The sequence below is a fragment of the Callithrix jacchus genome, chromosome 3 (genome assembly GCF_049354715.1).
Source record: "Callithrix jacchus isolate 240 chromosome 3, calJac240_pri, whole genome shotgun sequence".
Taxonomy (NCBI): domain Eukaryota; kingdom Metazoa; phylum Chordata; class Mammalia; order Primates; family Cebidae; genus Callithrix; species Callithrix jacchus.
The window spans coordinates 43,860,953-43,882,516 of record NC_133504.1 but is presented as its reverse complement, the minus strand read 5'-3'; the positions used below and the strand labels follow the sequence as shown (position 1 = coordinate 43,882,516).

The following is a 21,564-nucleotide window of genomic DNA, read 5'->3' as shown; positions in this document are numbered from 1 at the left end:
GAGCAGTGGGGAATATATGAGAGGGAGCAGCGTCAGGATGGGCTTTGCATGCACTCCCAGACTCTAGGAGGGACGGAGGGAAGCCATTCCCTGTCTTACCTCACAGGGGAGCTCACATCAGCTATCTCAGGCTGTGGTCACAGGTTGAGCAAAGCTCCCAACTGAGATTTGTGATACAAAATTGAGTGAGGATGAACACCTTTGGCCAGAATTGAGATATGAGCAGTAAGTATATGGCTGTAGCCACAGGCACAGAAGCTGGGCACCCTTGCTTCCATAGACCAGGAAGGGTGTTTCCTGAAAGCTGTGATTTCTGTCTTTGTGAATAGGTTGGTGCCCTGGGGGCAGTTTTGCCTTCTGAATGTAGGCTGCCTGGGACCTAGCTGGCTGCTGCTAGTAGAACACTATGGGTTGTGACATCTGCCTTGCCAAGTGCATGGGAGCTGAGTGGAACTTATTGCTGCCTGCAACCTCTTCTTCCCATGCAGATTCTTTTGTACAGCAAAAGCTGGTATGCTTCTCCCTGGAACATTACTCCAGCCGCCAGGGAATTACCCTTTCGGGAACACCATGGCCCTGCCCATTATATGAGGCAGCAGAGTATCTCCCCTGGGTAACATAAGGCAAACACAAATTCCACCACTGCCACTGTAGCTGGTGCAGTTGCAAGTGCTACCTCCTGGCTGGTGGACAACTGGCATAGCTTACAGCAACATCTGCAAGCATAATAACACAGCATTCAGGAAAGGGAAAGCTATTGCACAACCTCAACTATACTATTGCCTGCATCACCCTGGCTAACCAGAAGGTCTTGAGTTTGTTCATGTACCCAGTACATTACTACTGTTGGCATTTGAGAAAGGCAATACGCTAAGGCTCTTTATAACCAAGGAAATATGTCTACATCACTTTCATCCCACCTCCATCGGAGCTGCTCCTGGTACCTGCTGCTGGGAGACTAGAGGACAGGTTACATCACTGAATCCATTGCAGACTTTCGCCAGCACCAGCCTGGAGTTTGGCAGCTTCACTGGGCAGCTAGACCCAGAGGAGCAGCAAGATTCACTGTATGGCCCTCAGGGACTGCTACTCCTAGGGGAAGGGATGGAGTGAGTAAACCACATTAAGGGTGTACCTCGTGGGACAAAGGAAATGAGACTATATAGGCCTTGAGTCCATGAATTTTCCACTTGTGGGAAGTTTCTTTCAGCAGAGGCACAGGTGCAGTGCTGGGCTTGGTAGGAAAAGTGCAGCTATAATTCAGCAGTCAGGCAGCCCTGGTGCTCCTGAAGGGTCTGGGAGAAGATTACTTCTCCCTCTTGCCCACCACTGCAAACACAGCTACAGTTTCTCCCAGGGAGCTCATTGCAGGTGCCTCTTTAGACAACATCTCTAGAACATTTCAGGGTGACTACATCTGCACAGGGGGAGTGCCTTCCAGGTTCAGGCTTGCATGAGAGGTAGAGTCACAACCCCGCTGTATATGGAACATCAGCATTCCTGCAGATGAAAAGAAGTGCCTGCTTCTGATCTGAATAGGTAGAACACTGGGTCAAGAGTGTGATTGGGAGGTAGATTGCTTTCCTGCTGGCTTGGAAGAAGAGCTGTGTTAGACCCCCTCCTCCCCAAAAAGACATCAGTGTATTTCACTGAGATTTTCCCCAGCCACCTCTGTCAAGGCTGGGACCTCTGTTCACTATTGGAGTATTGTATTTACCCATCAGCCTTTGCTGTGGCCAGTTTTTACCTGTGGGCACCTCCTACTGGCATGAAGCCTGAACTGTTCAACCCAGTTAATAAAATACTGGGGAAAAAAATTTTTTAAGTGTACACCACTGGGGACAAGATAAGCTTCATGAGACCTCTGCCATTCCAGCCCCACAGGAGATGGTGAACCTCCTCACACACTGTATTAGTTTGTTTTTGTATAACTATAAAAAAAAAAAACTACCAGAGACTGGGTAATTTATAAAGAAAAGAGGCTTAATTGGCTCACAGTTCCACAGGCTGTACAGGAAGCATGGCTGGGGAGGCCTGAGGAAACTTACAATCATCGTGGAAGGTGAAGGGGAAGCAGGTATGTCCTATATGGCTGGAGCAGAAAGAATAGAGCAAAGGGGGAAGTGCTATGATAAGTCACTATCATGAGAACAGCAAGGGGGGAGTCTGCCCCCATGATCCAGTCACCTCCCACCAGATTCCTTTTCTAACATTGGGGATTACAGTTCAACATAAGATTTGGGCAGGGACACAAATCCAAACCATGTCATACACCCAGCACATTTCTCCTGCAGCCAGCATCTGGCAAAGCCATCTCACAAAGATTCTGCATAACCAAGGAACTCGTACAGAGTCTCCACCACTGAAAGCTCCCAGAGCTGAAGCTAAGTGATGATAAACTATAAACATTTAAGTCACATCCTCAAGGGGGAGAAAAGGACATTTTTTAAAATAACCTAGAATGATAAAAATACATGCAAAAATAGTTAGAATAAATAGTCTGCTCACATGAGAAGGAATGAGAAAACTAATTCTGGCAATATAAAAAAATGGAGAGTCACTCCCAAGATACCATGCCACTTCTCCAGCAGTGGATCCAAATTAAGATGAGATCTTTGAAATACCAGATAAAGAATACAAAAGGTTGATTATGAAGTTACTCAAGGAGATACAAAAAAAAACAGAAAGGTGAAAACCAACAAAAAAATTGAAAAAACGATTCAGGATATGACTGAAAATTTTCTAAATTGCTATTTTAAAGAAAAACCAACCAGAACTTCTGGACGTGAAAGACACATTTGGGGAACTACAACATGCGGTGGCAAGCTTTAACGATAGACTAGACCAAGTAGGAAAAAGAATTTCAGAGCTCAAGGACAAGGCTTTTGAATTAATCCAATCAGACAAAAATTAAGACAAAAGAATTAAATAAAGTCATCCAGAAATAGAGGATTATATAAAATGGCCAAACTTAATAATTATAGGTGTTCTCAGAGAAGAAAAAGCAAAAAAATGTGGAAAACTTATTTGGGGGAATAAATGAGGAAAACTTCCTGGCCTTGTTAGAGATTTAAACATCCAAATACAAGAAGCTTAAAGAACTTCTGAGAGACTCATTGCAAAAGGGGCATCACCAGGGCATGTAGTCATCAGGCTATCTAAAGTCAGCATGAAGGAAAGAACTCCTAGAGGAGTTAGACAAAAGTATCAGGTAACAGCAGACTTCTCAGCAGAAACCTTACAAGCCAGAAGGGATTGGGGTCCTATCTTGAGTCTGCTTAAACAGAATAACATCCAGCAAAACTAAGTTTCATAAATGAAGGAGAAATAAAGTGTTTCTCAGACAAGCAAATGGCCAGGGGAATTTGTCAATACTAGACTAGCCCTACAAGAAATGCTAAAAGGAATTCTAAATCTTGAAACAAAAGATTGATACACATCAAAACAGAAATTTCTGAAGGCATAAAATTCACAAGGATTTCATAAAACAATACATAGAAGAAAACAGTCACTAGGTAATAACATGATCTATTTAAAAGATACAGATTGGCAGAATGGATAAAAGTTACAAACCAAATATCTGCTATCTTTAGAAGACACACATAACATAAGGATTCTTGTAGACTCAAAGTAAAGGAGTGGAAACAGATATTTCATAGAAGTGGAAATCAAAAGCAAGGAGGAGTAGCTATTCTTATATCAGATAAAATAGACTATAAAAGCAACAACAGTAAAAAAAAAAAAGGTCATTATATAATAGTAAAAAGATCTATTCAACAAGAAAATGTAACAGTCCTAAGTATATACAGCACCTAATTTTCAAGCTTCCAGGTTTGTAAAGCAATTACTGCTAGATCTAAGAAAAGAGACAGACAGCAGCACTGTGATGGGGGGGACTTCAGCACTCCACTAACAACGGTAGACAAATCATTGAGGCAGAAAGTCAACAAGGAAACACTGAGGTTAAACTACACTGTAGAATAAATAGACCTAATATATATTTATAGAACATTCTACCAAGGAACTGCAGAATAAACACAATTCTCATCAGTACACAGAGCATTCGTCAAAGTAGAACACATGATAGGCCACAAAACAAGTCTCAATAATTTTTTGAAAATTGAAATTATATCAAGTATCTTCTCAGATCACAGCCGAATAAAACTAGAACTCAATTCTGAAAGGAACCCTCAAAACTATATATAGACACAGACCTTAACAATCTGCTCTTGAATGATGTCTGGGCTAACAATGAAATAAAGATGAAAATTGAAAATTTTGCAGTGAATGGTAACAGTGAAATAAGTTTTCAAAACTTCTGGGATACGGCAAAAACTATGCTAAGAGGAAATGTATAGCACTAAACACCTACATCAAAAAGTATGAAATATTATAAGTTGACTACCTAACATGACACCTCAAGGAACTAGAGAAACAAGAACAAACCAAACCCAAAGTTAGCGGACGAAAAATAACAAAGATCAGAGCATAAGTAAATGAAACTGAAACAAAAAAATATACAAAATATTAAACAAAAAGCTGGTTCTTTCAAAAGATAAGCAAAATAGATAGACCACTAGCTAGATGAACCAAGAAAAGATCAGAGATGATTCAACTAATCTCAATTAGAAATTAAGATGGAGACATTATAACTGATACCACACAAGTACAAAAGATTATTCAAGACTACTATGATGAACACCTGTTTTGCATACAAACTAGAAAATCTAAAGGAAATAGATAAGTTATTGGAAACATACAACTCCCCCAAGCTTGAATCAAGAAGAAATAGAAATCCTGAACACACCAGTAACAAGCAGTGAGATTGATTCAGTAATTAAAAAAATAAAACTGCCAATTAAAAAAGCCCCTGGCCAGACGGAATCAAAGCTGAATTCTACCAGATATTCAAAGAATCGATACTAATTCTGGCTGGGCACGATGGCTCATGCCTGTAATCCCAGCACTTTGGGAGGCCAAGGCAGGGATCATTGAGGTCAGGAGTTCAAGACCAGCCTGGCCACCATGGCGAAACCCTGTCTCTACTGAAAATACAAAAATTAGCCAGGTGTGGTGGCATGTGCCTGTAGTCCCAGCCACTTGGAAGGGTAAAGCAGGAGAATCTCTTGAACCCAAAAGGCAAAGGTTGCAGTGAGCCATTATCACGCCACTGCACTCCAGCCTGGGTGACATAGTGAGACTCTGTCTCAAAAAAAAAAAAAAAGAATTGATACCAATTCTATTGAAAATTTTCCAAAAGATTGAGAAGGCGGGATTGCTCCCTAACTTATTCTCTGGAGCCAGTATCACCCTGATGCCAAAACCAAGGAAGGACATAACAAAAAAGTACAGACCAGTATACCTGATGAACATAGATGTAAAAATCCTCAACAACAAACAATCTGACAGCACATCAAAAAAATAATTCCCTATGAGGCCAAGTGTAGTGTCTCCCACCTGAATCGCAGCACTTTAGGAAGCCAAGGTGAGAGGATCATTTGAGGCCAGGAGTTTCAGACCAGCCTGGCCAACATGGCGAAACCCCCTCTCTACTAAAAATACAAAAATTAGCTGGAAATGTTGGTGCGGGCCTGTAATCCCAGCTACTTGGGAGGCTGAGGCAGGAGAATTGCTTGAACCCAGGAGACAGATGTTTCAGTAAGCTGAGATCATGCAACTGCAAGACTCTGTATCAGGGGGAAAAAAAGTTAAAAGGTAATTCCCCATGATCAAGTGGGTTTCATTCCAGGGATTCAGAGATGGTTCAGCATATGCAAATCAATATATGATTCATCACATGAACAGAATTAAAAACAAAAACTATCAATAAATCCAGAAAAAGCATCCAATAAAATTCAGCATCCCTTTATGATAAAAACCCTCAACAAACTAGGCATAGAAGGAACACACCTCAAAATAAAGCCATATATGACACACTCAACAGCCAGCATCATACTGAACAAGGAAAAGTTGAAAGTATTCCCCGTAAGAACTGGAACAAGGGAAGGGTGCCCACCTTCACTGCTTCTCTTCAGCATATTATAGTACTGGAAGTCTTAGAGCAATCAGGCAAAAGAAAAAAACAAAGGGCATGCAAATTGGAAAAGAGGAAATCCAATTATCTCTGTTTGCCAATGGTTATATACCTAGAAAACCTTAAGGACTCCATCAAAAGACTCTTCAGATAAATGAATTGGAGAAAGTCTCAGGTTATAAAATCAGTGTACACACAGTAGTAGCACTGCTGTACACCAACAACAACCAAGCTGTGAATCAACTCCCTTTTACAATTGGGCCATATGTGGGTGTGGGTGCGGGTGTGTGCGTGTGGTGTGTGTATCTAAAAAGTCATCACCATATCCATGGTCATCTAGGTTTTCTCCTGTGTTCTCTTTATGAGCTTTATGATTTTGCGTTTTGCACTTAGGTCTATGATCCATTTTGAGTTAATTTTTATGAAAAGTGTAAGGTCTCTGATCCTTTTTTTATGTCGATGTCCAGCACCACTGTGGAAAATACCATCTTTTTACCATTGTATTACCTTTCTACTTTGTCAGAGATCAGTTGACTACGTTAATGTGGGTCTATTTCTGGGCTCTCTATTCCACTGACCTATTTGTCTGTTTTTTTCACCGATACCATATTGTCTTGATTAGCTTTCCAGCTAGTCTTGAAGTCTGTGAATAGATGCAGAATTATTTTGATAACACTTGTCAACTAAAGTTTGTGGATTTTTAAGCTGGTGATCTGTTACCAACCTAATTCTACTCTTCCCTGTGCTCTCATTTGTCTTCGTAGTACTCCAGTTGGAAAAATAGAGCTGCTGTAGTTGAATTAACAATCAAGCTTGGCTTTACGTAATTTTTTCCCCCAATTGTAAGTCCTGGTCTATCATAATGCTATTTAAGAGGCTATGAGAGTGCCTCCAGTACCTACAACAAATATGTAACTCACTTTTAATCAAGAAGTTAAGGTTAAGTGAAGATAAATCAGCCAGATGGAATTTTAAAATTATATATGTATTCTGTTTATTATACAAGTATTTCATAGGTTGCAATGATAAAAAATGTTGACAGTGGCTTTTAAATATTATAAACATGAATATAGTCTTTATGATTTGGTATTAGTTATGGCTGTTTTTTTCTTCTTTTGTTTTAGGAGTCTACTATGGCTCAAGAATCTCCCAAAAATTCAGCAGCAGAAATTCCAGTGACCAGTAATGGAGAAGTTGATGACTCTCATGAACATGGCTTTAATAGGGTAAGAACACTTTTCTTTGTCTTAATGCAAAGAATCATGATAAGCCTTTAAATATTGAGATGAAAATAATAGACAAAATTTAATATAGAATTGTTTCCTAAGACTGGCTTCAGTCAGGAATCTAATGTTATGATATAGAGACAATGAGGAAGGCCATTTTAGTAGTTTGTCAAGATTAAGCTCCAGGCCAGTAAACTATTAGACTTTGGTGTTATTTTCAGTAATTGATCAGCCCAAGAGTATGTATGATGATTTTGGTATCTAACTTTATAAGACTACTTAATTCTATTTTTAATAAAAAGATTATCCTTTTAAAATTAGCACTCTTTCCTATATGTATGTCATTTAGTACATAGTTTCTAAATAGCTGCTGTTCATTTTCTAAATTCGCTTTTCATTTTCTAAAGTGCCATACATGACTCAGTGGGAAATAATACTTAGGCTGTGTTTAATTTTGATCTGTCTCTCAGTCAGAATTTAAATTGAGTGCATTTTAGTGGAAACACCATAGGTTTGAAGACTATCTGGGTTCAAATTTTAGCTGTGTCACATTTCTAGCAGGATAACCTTGAGCCGGTTATTTATTTAATCTCTTCAGGTTTTTGTTTTCTAATCTCAGTAATGAAAATCTTATCTACTTTCATGAAGATATTAATATTAAATGAGATAAGTAATGTCTAATACAGTAGAAGTGATAGTGATGATTATGACATTTGATACAAATATATAACTTTAAAAACAGTTTTCATATTTTTGAAAATGTGGTTGAAATGTACTTAAATTATTTTATAGTTTAAATAGGACTCTTCATATGTTTAAGAATAAAATCTTTTCGTTTAGCAGAACGTGATAATTTAAATCAGTATTTCTTAGTCTCAGCATTGCTGACATTTTGGGCCAAATTATACTTTGTTGAGGGTATTAAACTATGCATTGTAGGATGATTAGCACATTGCTGGCCTCTTCCTACTATTTAATAGATGCCAGTAGTACCCTGCAGTTAAGCAGAAATGTCCAGATATTGCTAAATGTCTCCCGGAGAGAGGAGAAATTCCTCCTTGGCTGAGAACCACTGTTATAAATAGATAGTTTAAATGATAGTAGAAAATTCCATTGAATTTTATTTATTTTTGCCTTAGCAGTCTTTTGAAAGGAACTAATATGTCGTCAAGCTTGAGGTTTATTTTAACGGCAAGTGTTTTAACTTGGTTTCTGGGCACCTGTGGTCCAACATAGAGTGACTCATAGAAGCAAGAGACTTTTAAATTCTGAATACACAAAATAAATTTTCATTTCAGATTTTAGTCTTTCCAAGACACACCTGCATAATAAACTCAAGTTAGCATCATTAGACTATGCCAATACTTTGTAAACTTTTATTAATTTAAATACTCATTATGTCAAGATTTCTTCATCTTATTTTTGGTAACAACTCTTTTTGTAAACTTACCATGCAAGTATTTATTATCTGCTCTGTACCAGGAACTAGGGATATAAAGTGACCAAAAATATACCTGACCTCAGGTAGTTGACATTCTAAAACACAATCTGATGAAAGCTAAGGACCTTCATCCAGGAATAATGCAATAGGTAGAAAATGTTGCATTCTTTGTTAGGGAAGTCACTTGCCATCTTAAACCTGTTTTTCTTCTTCCCGTTCTTTTTTATTGAGGTACAGCTTTTATATAGCAGAAAGCACAAATGTTAAGTGTACCGCTCAAGAGAACTATCAAGATAAAGATGTAGAACATTTCCAGGACCTCAGAAGGCTTTCTTCTGCCCTCTCCTAGGCAGTATAACTCACCCCGTGCTCGGATAACCACATTAACCTAACTGTATAATCATAAATTGTTTTTTGCAGTTCCTGAACTATATATCAGTTCAATCATACAGTGTGTACTCTTTTTCAAGTGGCTTTCACTCAACATTATGTCTGTGAGATTCAGTCATATTGTTGCTTATAGCAGTATTTCAATCTTTTAAAAATTTTATTTTACTTTAAGTTCTGGGATATATATGCAGAACGTGCAGGTTTGTTACATATGTATAGGTGTGCCACAGTGGTTCTCTGCACCTATCAACCCGTCCTCTAGGTTTTAAGTCCTGCATGCATTAGGTATTTGTCCTAATGCTCTCCCCACTGCCTTACCCCCCACCCCCTGAGTATTTCAGTGTTTTAAATTGTAGTATAGCTTTCCAGTGTGTTAATATACCACAGTTTGTGTATCATTTTTCAGTTGATGGTTATCTAGGTTGTTTCTAGTTTATGGCTATTATGAATAAAGCTGCCGTGACCATTCTTGTACAGATATTTTGGTGTACATGATTATTTGTTTCTGTCAGGTACATACCCAAAAGTGAAATTGCCAGGTCATGCCAGGTCAAACATATGAATGTTTGGCAAATGGTTGAACCAGGTGACAACACCAGCAATGAATAAGAGTTCTTCTGGTTGTTCCACATCCTTACCAGCTCTTCATATTGTCATACATGATCCAGTCACCTCCCACAAGGCCCCACCTCTAACATTGGGAATCACATTTCAGCATGAGATTTGGAGGGGACACTTTGCCCCTGGCCTCCTAGATCTCATGTTCTCACATTTCAAAATACAGTCATGCTTCACAATAATTCCGTAAAGTCTTAACTCATTCCAGCATTAACTCCTAAGTCTAAACTCTCAAATAGAGATGAATTTCTTCCACCTATGAGTGTATAAGATCAAAAACACGTTGTTTACTCCCAAGATACAATGGTAGTACAGGCATAATGTATACATTCCCATTCCAAAAGGGAGAATTTGGCCAAAAGAAGGGAGCAATAGGCCCCACACAAGTTTGAAACCCAGCAGAGAAATCATTAAATCTTAAAGTTTCAAAACAGTTTCCTTTACTCTGTGCCCTGCATCCTGGGCACACTGGTGCAAGGGATGGGCTTCTAAGGCCTTGGGCAGCTCTGCCCCAGCCTCCATGGCTGCTCTCATTAGTTGGAGTTGAGTGCCTTTGCCTTTTCCATACTGAGATTGCAAGCTGCTGGTGGCTCTACCATTCTCAGGTCTAGAGGGTGGTGGTTCCCTTCTCACAGCTCCCCTAGGCAGTGGCCCACTGGGGACTCTGTGTGGAGGGGCTGCAGTTGCCAAGCTTCCTTCACTCTTGCATTCTCTGCACCAACAGGCTTAACACCATGTGGAAGCTGCCAAGGCTTATGGCAGCCTGTACTCTTCAAAGTGGCAACTGGAGCTGTGCCTAGGACCCTTTGAGCCAAACTGGAACTGGAGCAGCTGGGATGTGGGGAACAGTGTCCCAAGGTTGCACAGGGCAGCAGCATCCTGGGTCTGGCCCATGAAACCTTTCTTTTCTCTGGGGCCTCTAGGCCTATGGTAGGAGAGGCTATCCCAAAGACTTCTGAAATGCCCTTTTAGGCCTTTTTCCCATTGTCTTGGATGTTAGCACATGGCTCCCCTTTAGTCATGCTAATCTCTCTAGCAAGTGGCTGCTCCACAGTCTGCTTGCATTCTTTCTTTACCACAGGGCCAGCCTGCAAATCTTCCAAACTTTTATGCTCTGCTTTCCTTTTAGATATAAGTTCCAACTTTAAGTCATTTTTTTTCTTTCATACCTGATTGTAGGCTGTTAGAAGCAGCCAGGTTATATCTTGAATGCTTTGCTGCTTAGAAATTTCTTCTGCCAGATACACTAATTTGTCACTCTTAAGTTCAAACTTCCACAGGTCCCTAGGATATATGAATGCAATGCCACCAAGCTCTGTGCTAGGGTGTAACATGGGTGACCTTTACTTCAGTTCCCAGTCACTTCCTCATTCCCAGCTGAAACTTTGTCAGCCTGGACTTCACTATCCATATATCTATCAGCATTTTTGTCACAACTATTTAGTCTGTAAGAGGTTCCAAACTTTCCTTCACATTCCTGTCTTCTGAGCCCTCAGCTTTTCTGACCTCTGCTCGTTACCCAGTTCCAGAGCTGCTTGCATCTATTCAGGAATGTTTATAGCACTATTCCTCATCGGTACCAATTTTCTTATGTTAGTCCATTCTTATGTTGCTATAAATAAATACATGAAACTGGGTAATTTATAAAGAAAAGAGTTTTGTTTGGCTCCCAGTTCTGCAGGCAGTAAAGGAAGCATGGCACCAACTGGTGAGGCCCTCAGGAAGCTTCCAATCATGATGGAAGGTAAAGGGGGAGAAGACACATTATATGGTGAGAGCAGGAGCAAGAGAGAAGGGGAAGGACCTGGAGTCTTTTAAACAACCAGATGTCTTGTGAACTGGGTGGGAACTTATCACCAAGGGGATGGTCCTAAACCATTCATGAGGGATCTGCCCCCATGATGCAGTCACCTCCCTCCTGGCTCTATCTCCAACATGGGGAATCACATTTCAGCATGAGATTTGGAGGAGACAAACATCCAAACCATATGTTGAGGAGGTGGGGGAGGAAGATTGTGATCTAAGGATACAAACTTGCAGTTGGTAGGTAAGTTCTGGAGGTATAACATGTTATACCTTAGCATGTTAACTATAGTTTAGTAACTATGTAATTTATTATATACTGAAATGTGCTAAGAGAGTAGATCTTACATATTCTCACCCACACATGCAAATAAAAATGGTAACTGTGAAGTAATGGATCTGCTCATTAGCCTGATTGATTGTGGCAATCCTTTCATAGCATATATGTAAATTGAAACCACATTGTACACCTTACAATTAAATACAATTTTGTCAATTATACTTCAGTAAAGCTGGAAGAAAAAAGACTATCCTTCCTGTACTGGAGGCTTTTGTTTTCGGATGATTGCATTTGTGTAGGTCTATTTCTGGTATCTCCTTTTTTTCTTCTGTTTTTGGTCTGACCTTGAAGCAGTAACACATTATCTTATTTACTTACCACAGTAATTAAAACTGGAGCAAATGTCAGCTCCAACCGTGATACCTGGTAGTTTATTTCACCAGCTTTGTTCTTTGAGGTTGCCTTGTACGTTAAACTCATTCATGAGTCTTAACCTTTATTTGCCTTTGAGTAGTACTGAAACAAATTTTTCCCCTTTCAAATTTTAACTTCAGAATAAAATGTTTTATTTTTTATTTTTCCATGTTATTGGGGTACAGGTGGTATTTGATTACATAAGTTCTCTAGTGGCGATTTGTTAGATTTTAGTGCACCCATCACCCAAGCAGTATACACTGCTCCATATTTATAGTCTTTTATCCCTCGTCCCCCTCCCACTCTTCCACCCAAGTCCCTAAAGTCCATTGTATCATTCTTAAGTCTTTGCATCCCCATAGCTTAGCTCCCACATATCAGTGAGAACACATGATATTTGGTTTTCCGTTCCTGAGTTACTTCACTTAGAACAATAGTCTCCAGTTGCATCCAGGTCACTGCAAATGCTGTTAGCTCATTCCTTTTTATGACTGTGTAGCATTCCATCGTGTGTGTGTGTGTGTGTGTGTGTGTGTGTGTGTGTGTATTAGTTTCTTTATCCACTTGTTGATTGATGGTCATTTGGGTTGGTTCCATGATTTTGTTGTGTGAATTGTGCTGCTATAAACATGCGTGTGCAAGTATCTTTTTCACATAATGACTTCTTTTCTTTTGAGTAGATATCCAGTAGTGGGATTGCTGGATCTAGTAGTACTTCTACTTTTAGTTCTTTAAGGAATCTTCACACTGTTTTCCATAATGGCTGTACTAGTTTACATTCTGTAGAAGTTCACCACATCCACGCCAACATCTTACAGTTTTTTTGATTTTTCTATTATAGTCTTGCAGGAGTGAGGTGGTATCTCATTGTGGTTTTGATTTGCATTTCCCTGATCTTTAGGGATGTTGAGCATTTTTTTTTTCATATACTTGTTGGCCATTTGTATATCTTCTTTTGAGAATTATCTATTCATATCCTTAACCTACTTTTTGATGGGATTGTTTGTTTTTTTTCTTACTGATTTGTTTGAGTTCATTGTAGATTCTGGATATTAGTCCTTTGTTGGAAGTGTAGATTGTGAAGATTTTCTTCCACTCTGTGGGCTGTTTATTCTGTGGAGTGTTCCTATTACTATGCAGAAGCTCTTTAGTTTAATTAGGCCAGCTATTTATCTTTGTTTTTAATGCATTTGCTTTTGGATTCTTGGTCATGAAATCCTTTCCTAAGCCAATGTCTAGAAGGGTTTTTCCAATGCTATCTTCTAGAATATTTGTAGTTTCAGAGTTCAGGTTTAAGTCCTCAATCCATCTTTGAGTTGATTTTTGTATAAAAGGAGAGATGAGGATCCATTTTCATTCTCTTACATGTGGCTAGCCAATTATTTCAGCACCATTTGGTGAAAAGGGTGTCCTTTCTCCACTTTATGTTATTTGCTTTGTCGAAGATCAGTTGGCTGTCAGTATTTGGGTTTATTTCTGGGTTCTTTATTCTGTTCCATTGATCTGTGTGCCTATCATTATACCAGTACCATGCTGTTTTGGTGACTCTGGCCTGATAGTATAGTTTGAAATCAGGTAGCGTGATGCCTCCAGATGTGTTGTTTCTGCTTAGTCTTGCTTTGGCCATATGGGCTCTTTATGGTTCCATATGAATTTTAGATTTGTTTTTTTCTAACTCCGTAAAGAATTATGGTGGTATTTTGATGGGGACTGCATTGAATTTGTAGATTACTTTTGGCAATATGGTCATTTTCACAATATCAATTCTACCCATCCATGAGCATGGGATATGTTTCCACTTGTTTGTGTCGTCTGTGATTTCTTTCAGCAGAGTTTTGTAGTTTTCCTTGTAGAGGTCTTTTGACTCCTTGGTTAGGTATATTGCTAAGTTTTTTTGTTTTGTTTGCAGCTATTGTAAAAGGAGTTGAGTTCTTGATTTGATTCTCCACTTGGTTGCTATTGGGGTATAGAAGAGCTACTGATTTGCACAGATTGATCTTGTATCCGGAAACTTTGCTGAATTCTTTTATCAGTTCTAGAAACTTTCTGGAGCAGTCCTTAGAGTTTTTGAAGTAAACGATCGTATCGTCAGCAAACAGTGACAGTCTTATCTCCTCTTTACTGATTTGGATGCCCTTATTTCTTTCTCTTGTCTGATTGTTCTGGCTAGGACTTCCAGTACTGTGCTGAAGAGGAGTAGTGAGAGTGGGCATCCTTGTCTTGTTCCAGTTCTCAGAGAGAATGCTTTCAACTTTTCCCCATTCAGTATTATGTTGACTGTGGGCTTGTCATAGATGGTCTTTATTACGTTAAAGTATGCCCCTTGTATGCTGATTTTGCTGAGAGTTTTAGTCATAAAGTGATACTGGAGTTTATCAAATGCTTTTTCCGCATCTATGGAGAAGATCATGTGACTTTTGTTTTTAATTCTATTTATGTGATGTATCACATTTATTGACATGCATATATTAAACCATCCCTGCATCCCTGGTATGAAACCCACTTGATCATGGTGCATTGTCTTTTTGACATCTTGTTGGATTTGATTAGCCAATATTTTGTTAAGGATTTTAGCATAAGTGTTCATCAAAGATAGTGGGTCTATAGTTTTCTTTTTTGGTTATGTCCTTTCCTGGTTTTAGTATTAGGGTGATGCTGGCTTCATAAAATGAATTAGGAGGGTTCCTTTTTTCTCTATCTTGTGGAATAGTGTCAAAAAGATTGGTACCAATTCTTTGTTGAATTTCTGGTATAATTCTGCTGTGAATCTCTCTGGTCCTGGACTTTTTTTGTTAGTAATTTTAAAATTACTGTTTTAATCTCACTGCTTGTTATTGGTCTGTTCAGGGTATCATTCTTCTTGATTTAAGCTAGGAAGGTTATATTTTTCTAGAAATTTATCTGACTCTTCTAGGTTTTCTAGTTTGTGTGAAGGTGTTCATAGTAGCTTTGAATGATCTTTTGTATTTCAGTGGTGTCAGTTGTAATATCTCCTGTTTTGTTTCTTAGTGAGGTTATTTGGATTTTCTCTCTTCTTTTCCTGGTTAATCTTGTTAATGGTCTATCAATTTTATTTATATTTTCAAAGAACCACCTTTTTGTTTTATTTATCTTTTGTATTGTTGTTTGTTTCAATTTCATTTAGTTCTGCTCTGATCTTGGTAATTTTCTTTCTTCTGCTGGGTTTGAGTTTGGTTTGTTCTTGCTTCTCTAGCTCCTTGAGGTGTGACCTTCAAATGTCAGTTTGTGCTCTTTCAGTCTTTTTGATGTAGGCATTTAGTACCTCTCTGCACCTCTTAGCACCACCTTGCTGTTTCCCAGAGGTTTTGACAGGTTAATTTTCATCTTGTTTTCGCTTTTGACCTAATGCTCATTCAGGAGCAGGTTATTTAATGCTCATGTATTTGCATGGTTTCAAAATTCCTTTTGGAGTTGATTTCCAGTTTGATTCTGAGAGAGCGCTTTATATCATTTCAATTTTTTAAAATTTATTGAGGTTTGTTTTATGGCCTATTATGTGGTCTATCTTAGAGAAAGTTCTGTGCACTGTTGAATAGAATGTGTATTCTGTGGTTGTTGGATGAAATGTTCTGTATATATCTGTTAAGTCCATTTGTTCCAAGGTATGTATAGTTTAAATCCATTGTTTCGTTGTTGACTTTCTGTCTAGATGACCTGTCTAGTGCTGCCAGTGGAGGATTGAACTTCCCCACTATTATTGTGTTGCTGTCTATCGCATTTCTTAGGTCTATTAGTAATTGTTTTATAAATTTGAGAACTCCAGTGTTAGGTGCATATATGTTTAGGATTGTGATATTTTCCTGCTAGACAAGGCCATTTACCATTATATAATGTCCCTGTTTGTCTCTTTTATTTGCTGTTGCTTTAAAATTTGTTTTGTCTGATCTAAGAATAGCTATCCCTGCTTGTTTTCTTGTCCCTTTGCATGAAATGCCTTTTACCACCCCTTTTCTTTAAGTTTATGTGAGTCCTTATGTGTCTTTTGAAGGCAGCAAATGGTTGGTTGGTGAGTTATTATCCGTTCTGTGGCTCTGTATCTTTTTTCTTTCTTTCTTGAGACAGAGTCTCGCTCTTTTTGCCCAGGCTGGAGTGCAATGGCACAATCTCGGCTCACTGCAATCTCTGTCTCCCAGGTTCAAGTGATTCTCTTGCCTCAGCCTCCTGAGTAGCTGGAATTACAGTCGCCTGTCACCACACCCAGCTAATTTTTGTATTTTCAGTAGAGACAGGATTTTCACCATGTTGACCAGGTTGGTCTCGAAATTCTGACCTCAGGTGGTCCACCCATCTCCGTCTCCCAATGTGCTGGGATTACATGCATGAGCCACCGCACCCAGTCGGTTCTGTATCTTTTAAGTGGAGCATTTAAGCCATTTACATTCAATGTTAGTATTGAAATGTGAGGTACAGTTGCAGTCATCACGCTCTTTGTTGCCTGTGTACTTTTGTTTTGGTTTTTGATTTTTAATCTGTATTTTTGTTTATAGGTCCTGTGTGATTTATGCTTTAAAGAGGTTCTGTTTTGATGTGTTTCCAGGATTTGTTTCAAGATTTAGAGCTCCTTTTAGCAGTTCTTGTAGTGGTGGCTTGGTAGTGGAGGATTCTCTCAGGATTTGTTTGTCCAAAAAGACTGCATCTTTCCTTTATATATGATGCTTAGTTTCGCTGGATATGAAATTCTTGGCTGATTGTTTTGTTTGAGGAGGCCAAAGACAGGGCCCCAATCTATTCTACCTTGCAGAGTTTCTGCTGAGAAATCTGCTGTTGATCTGATAGGTTTTCCTTTGTAGATAACCTGGTGGTTCTGTCTCACAGCTCTTAAGATTCTTTCCTTCATCTTAACCTTGGATAACCCGATAACAGTGTGCCAAGGATCTTTTTGCAATGAATTTCCCAGGTGTTGTTTGTGCTTATTGTATTTGGATGTCTAAGTCTCTAACAAGGGTGGGGAAGTTTTCCTCAATTATTCCTCCAAATAGGTTTTCCAAGCTTTTAGAATTCTCTTCTTCCTCAGGAACACCAATTATTCTTAGGTTTGGTCATTTAACATAATCTCAGACTTCTTGGAGGCTTTGTTCATATTTTCTTATTCTGTTTTTCTTTGTCTTAGTTGGATTGGGTTAATTCGAAGACCTTGTCTTTGAGCTCTGAATTTCTTTCTTCTACTTGTTCAGTTCTATTGCTGAAAATCTCCAGAACATTTTGCATTTCTATTTTTTTTTTAATTTTTTATTGCATTTTAGGTTTTGGGGTACATGTGTAGAACATGCAAGACAGTTGCATAGGTACACACATGGCAGTGTGCTTTGCTTCCTTTCTCCCCTTCACCCACATTTGGCATTTCTCCCCAGGCTATCCCTCCCCAGCTCCCCCCACCGCTGGCCCTCCCCTTTTCCCCCCAATAGACCCCAGTGTTTAGTACTCCCCTCCGTGTGTCCATTTTAGTACTCCCCTCCATGTGTCCATGTGTTCTCATTTTTCATCACCCGCCTATGAGTGAGAATATGCGGTATTTCATTTTCCATTCTTGTGTCAGTTTGCTGAGAATGATGTTCTCCAGATTCATCCATGTCCCTACAAACAACACGAACTCATCATTTCTGATTGCTGCATAATATTCCATGGTGTATATGTGCCACATTTTCCCAATCCAGTCTATCATCAATGGGCATTTGGGTTGATTCCAGGTCTTTGCTATTGTAAACAGTGCTGCAGTGAACATTCGTGTGCATGTGTCCTTATAGTAGAACGATTTATAGTCCTTTGCATATATACCCAGTAATGGGATTGCTGGGTCAAATGGAATTTCTATTTCTAAGGCCTTGAGGAATCGCCACACTGTCTTCCACAATGGTTGAACTAATTTACACTCCCACCAACAGTGTAAAAGTGTTCCTTTTTCTCCACATCCTCTCCAGCATCTGTTGTCTCCAGATTTTTTAATGATCGCCATTCTAACTGGCGTGAGATGGTATCTCAATGTGGTTTTGATTTGCATCTCTCTGATGACCAGTGACGATGAGCATTTTTTCGTATGATTGTTGGCCTGCATTTTGTATTTCTAAAAGTGTGGCCAAAGTTCCCTGAAATTTTGTTTTTCTTTTATACTATCTATTTTCTTCAATATTTCTCCCTTCATTTTTTTTTTTTTGAGATGGAATTTCGCTCTTGTTACCCAGGCTGGAGTGTAATGGCGCGACCTCGGCTCACCGCAACCTCCGCCTCCTGGGTTCAGGCAATTCTCCTGCCTCAGCCTCCTGAGTAGCTCGGATTACAGGCGTGAGCCACCATGCCCAGCTAATCTTTTGTATTTGTAGTAGAGACAGGGTTTCACCTTGTTTACCAGGATGGTCTCGATCTCTTGACCTCGTGATCCACCCACCTCGGCCTCCCAAAGTGCTGGGATTACAGGCGTGAGCCACCACGCCCAGCCCTCGCCCATCATTTTTGGATTTCCTTGCATTGGGCTTCACCTTTCTCTGGTCCCAGCCTGCTTAGCTAATAACTAACCTCCTGAAGTCTTTTTCAGGTAAATCAGGGTTTGGATCTATTGCTGGTGAACTTGTGTGATTTTTTTTTTTGTGTGGGGTGGGGGGGAGATGTGTTGATAATGAACCTTGTTTTGTCATATTACCAGGTTGCTTTTCTCATTCCTTCTCATTTGGGTAGGTTCTGTAAGAGGGAAGGTCTAGGGCTGAAGGCTGTCATTCAGATTATTTTGTCCTGTGGGGTGTTCCCTAGATGTAATAATCCCATTACTGGGTATATATCCAAAAGAAAATAAATCATTCTTCCAAAAAGACACATGTACTTGTATGTTCATCAGAGTGCTATTGACAATCACAAAGACATAGAAGGAATCTAGGTACCCACCAGTGGTGGACTGGGTAAAGAAAATGTGGTAGATATACATCATTAAATACTAGGCAGGCATAAAAAAAAAAGAACAAAATTACCTCTTTCTTTTTTTTAGATGAGTTTTGCTCTTGTTGCCAGGCTGGAGTGCAATGGTGCAATCTCAGCTGACTGCAACCTCTGCCTCCTGGATTCAAGCGGTTCTCCTGCCTCAGTCTCCCAAGCAGCTGGGATTACAGGCATGCACCACCACGCCCAGCTAATTTTTGTATTTTTAGTAGAGATGGGGTTTCCCAATGTTGTTCAGGCTGGTCTTGAACTCCCAACCTCACGTGATCCACCTGCCTCAGCCTAAGCCTCCCTAAGTGCTGGGATTACAGGCAGGAGCCACTGCGCCCAGCCAAAATTACATCGTTTGCAGCAACATGTCTACAACTGGAGGCCATCCGTTTGTTTTTGTTTCTTTTTGTTTTTGTTTTTGTTCTGCTGAATTAACACAGGAAGAGAAAACCAAATGCCACATGTTCTCACTCATAAGTACTAGCTAAACATTGCATACTCATGGACATAAAGATGGCAAGAACAGAAACTAGGGATGACTAGAGTAGGGAGGGAGAGAAGACGGCAAAGGGTGAAAAGTACCTGGGTGACAGTGTCAGTGGTACCCCAAATCTCAGCCTCATGCAATATATCCAGGTAGCAAACCTGCACATGTAATCCCTGAATCTAAAATAAAAGTTGCAGTTAAACACACGTGTGTGCACACACACAGCATGTGAATCATTTACATATTTAATAGTTTTTAATTAAAATAAAAGCCATGTGCTCTGTTAACCCATGAGTGAAAATAGTATTTCAGAAGCATCTTTTGACTGTTTTGAATAAACTACCCTCAAGATCTTTTAAGCATCCTAAATTTAAATACCTAAATTTTTGCTCAGTTTCCCCATTTATCCATTTGTTTTCCTGAGGAATAAACAGGGAAATTGCATTTAACTCCAAATCCATTTTTCTATAAGAGATAAAATTTTTTAGAGAAAATAAATATATTAATATATTTTATAGACTCGTAAAGAGATGTATGTAAAAACTGGATCATAACCAAAGTTTTCTGAGGTACTTATATACATCTTTTATACTTGTTTAAAATCTTATAATGGCTTTTGTTTAATGCATAATACACTTTTTAAAAGTTTAGTCTTACATAAAATCAAGGTGGTAGCTTATTACATTGTCATAACCTGGCTGGCCAGCTGGTGTCACTGTGGCACAGGCAATGAAATTACAAATTTTTTTGTTCTTGTATGTGTTTCTCATTGCAGATGTCTGAGTTTTTCATTTTATTTACTTTCTTAGTGTGTCCTAAGAGAGCACCTGATTATCTTCACATTCAACATTCAACTTTATGTAGAGACAATTTCATCCTAGAAATCCCCTTGCCAGCGGTTTAGTGATTGTCTCATTTGTTAATGTTTTTAAGTTTGTTCCTCTTTTTTTTTTTTTTTTTTTTTGAAACAAATCACCCAGGCTGGAATGCAGTGGCGCAATCTTGGCTCACTGCAACCTCTGCCTCCCGTGTTCAAGCGATTCCCCTGCCTCAGCCTCCCGAGTGGCTGGGGCTACAGGCGTGTGTGCCACCATGCCTGGCTAATTTTTGTATTTTTAGTAGAGGTGGAGTTTCGCCATGTTGGCCAAGCAGGTCTCAAACTCCTGATCTAAGGTGATCCTCCCATCTCAGCCTCCCAAAGTGCTGGAATTACGGGCATGAGCCACCATGCCCAGCCTCCTCTTTTAATTAAGATAGGATAGCAACAGCTAGATGTGGAGAGGATAATCATTTTAAGATTATCTCAGTCTTTTACAGTAACAATATTTCTGCTTCTAAATAAATGCATTTTATTTAGAAAATAAAATTAAAAGTGCTGGTCAAAAATTAGATTAAGAAATTTGCAACTAATACCATGAGTTTAAGAGCAGAAACAAATCATATTAACTCCACGTGGTTGAACTTTTTGTGAATTTATTTATAGTTGGTAGATTTAGAGACATTGCCTCAATAGACCTAGCTAAAATGGATTCTTTCCCATGGAAGACCCAAAACAAAAATCCAAGCATTTAGGGTGTTTTCACCTATGAACGCACTTTCTCTAGAAAAATGTACATACATAAACCTACCAAAATTTGCATTCAAATTTAGGTAGCTTATGACCCCCTGAACACTGTATAAGGGTTCTCAGGTTCCCTGAGTCTTAAGAACCCCTAAACTGTAAGTTTTAAGTTAAATCACAGAGTATTAGTTCAATAGAAGTACCTTAGAGATCTCTGATTCTCACTATGTTATTTTACACTGGAGGAAAAGGGCCGTTGAGGTTGTTATGGAATTACCCAGTATTAATTAAATAGCTGTACCAAAAGCTTATGTGATTTAACTGTAAGTGCAGTGAGTACAAGAGTGCTCTCATTTATTACCTTATTTCCAGAG

The 21,564-nt window shown here is 39.1% G+C and overlaps 1 protein-coding gene across 8 annotated transcripts in view; it reads left to right on the top strand.

The window, feature by feature from the left end:
- The window catches only part of ARFIP1 (ARF interacting protein 1), a 125,587-nt gene that overhangs the window by 35,652 nt on the left and 68,371 nt on the right, over positions 1 to 21,564 (top strand). For 6 of the 8 annotated variants that reach the window (XM_002745392.6, XM_002745391.6, XM_035292854.3 and 3 more), the window contains one exon: positions 7,159 to 7,260. The exons of the other annotated variants lie outside the window; for them this stretch is intronic. In XM_002745392.6, the coding sequence (XP_002745438.1) occupies positions 7,168 to 7,260 (93 nt within the window). In that variant the 5' untranslated portion in view covers positions 7,159 to 7,167. The remainder of the gene's footprint in view (positions 1 to 7,158; positions 7,261 to 21,564) is intronic. 8 annotated transcript variants of the gene reach the window in all.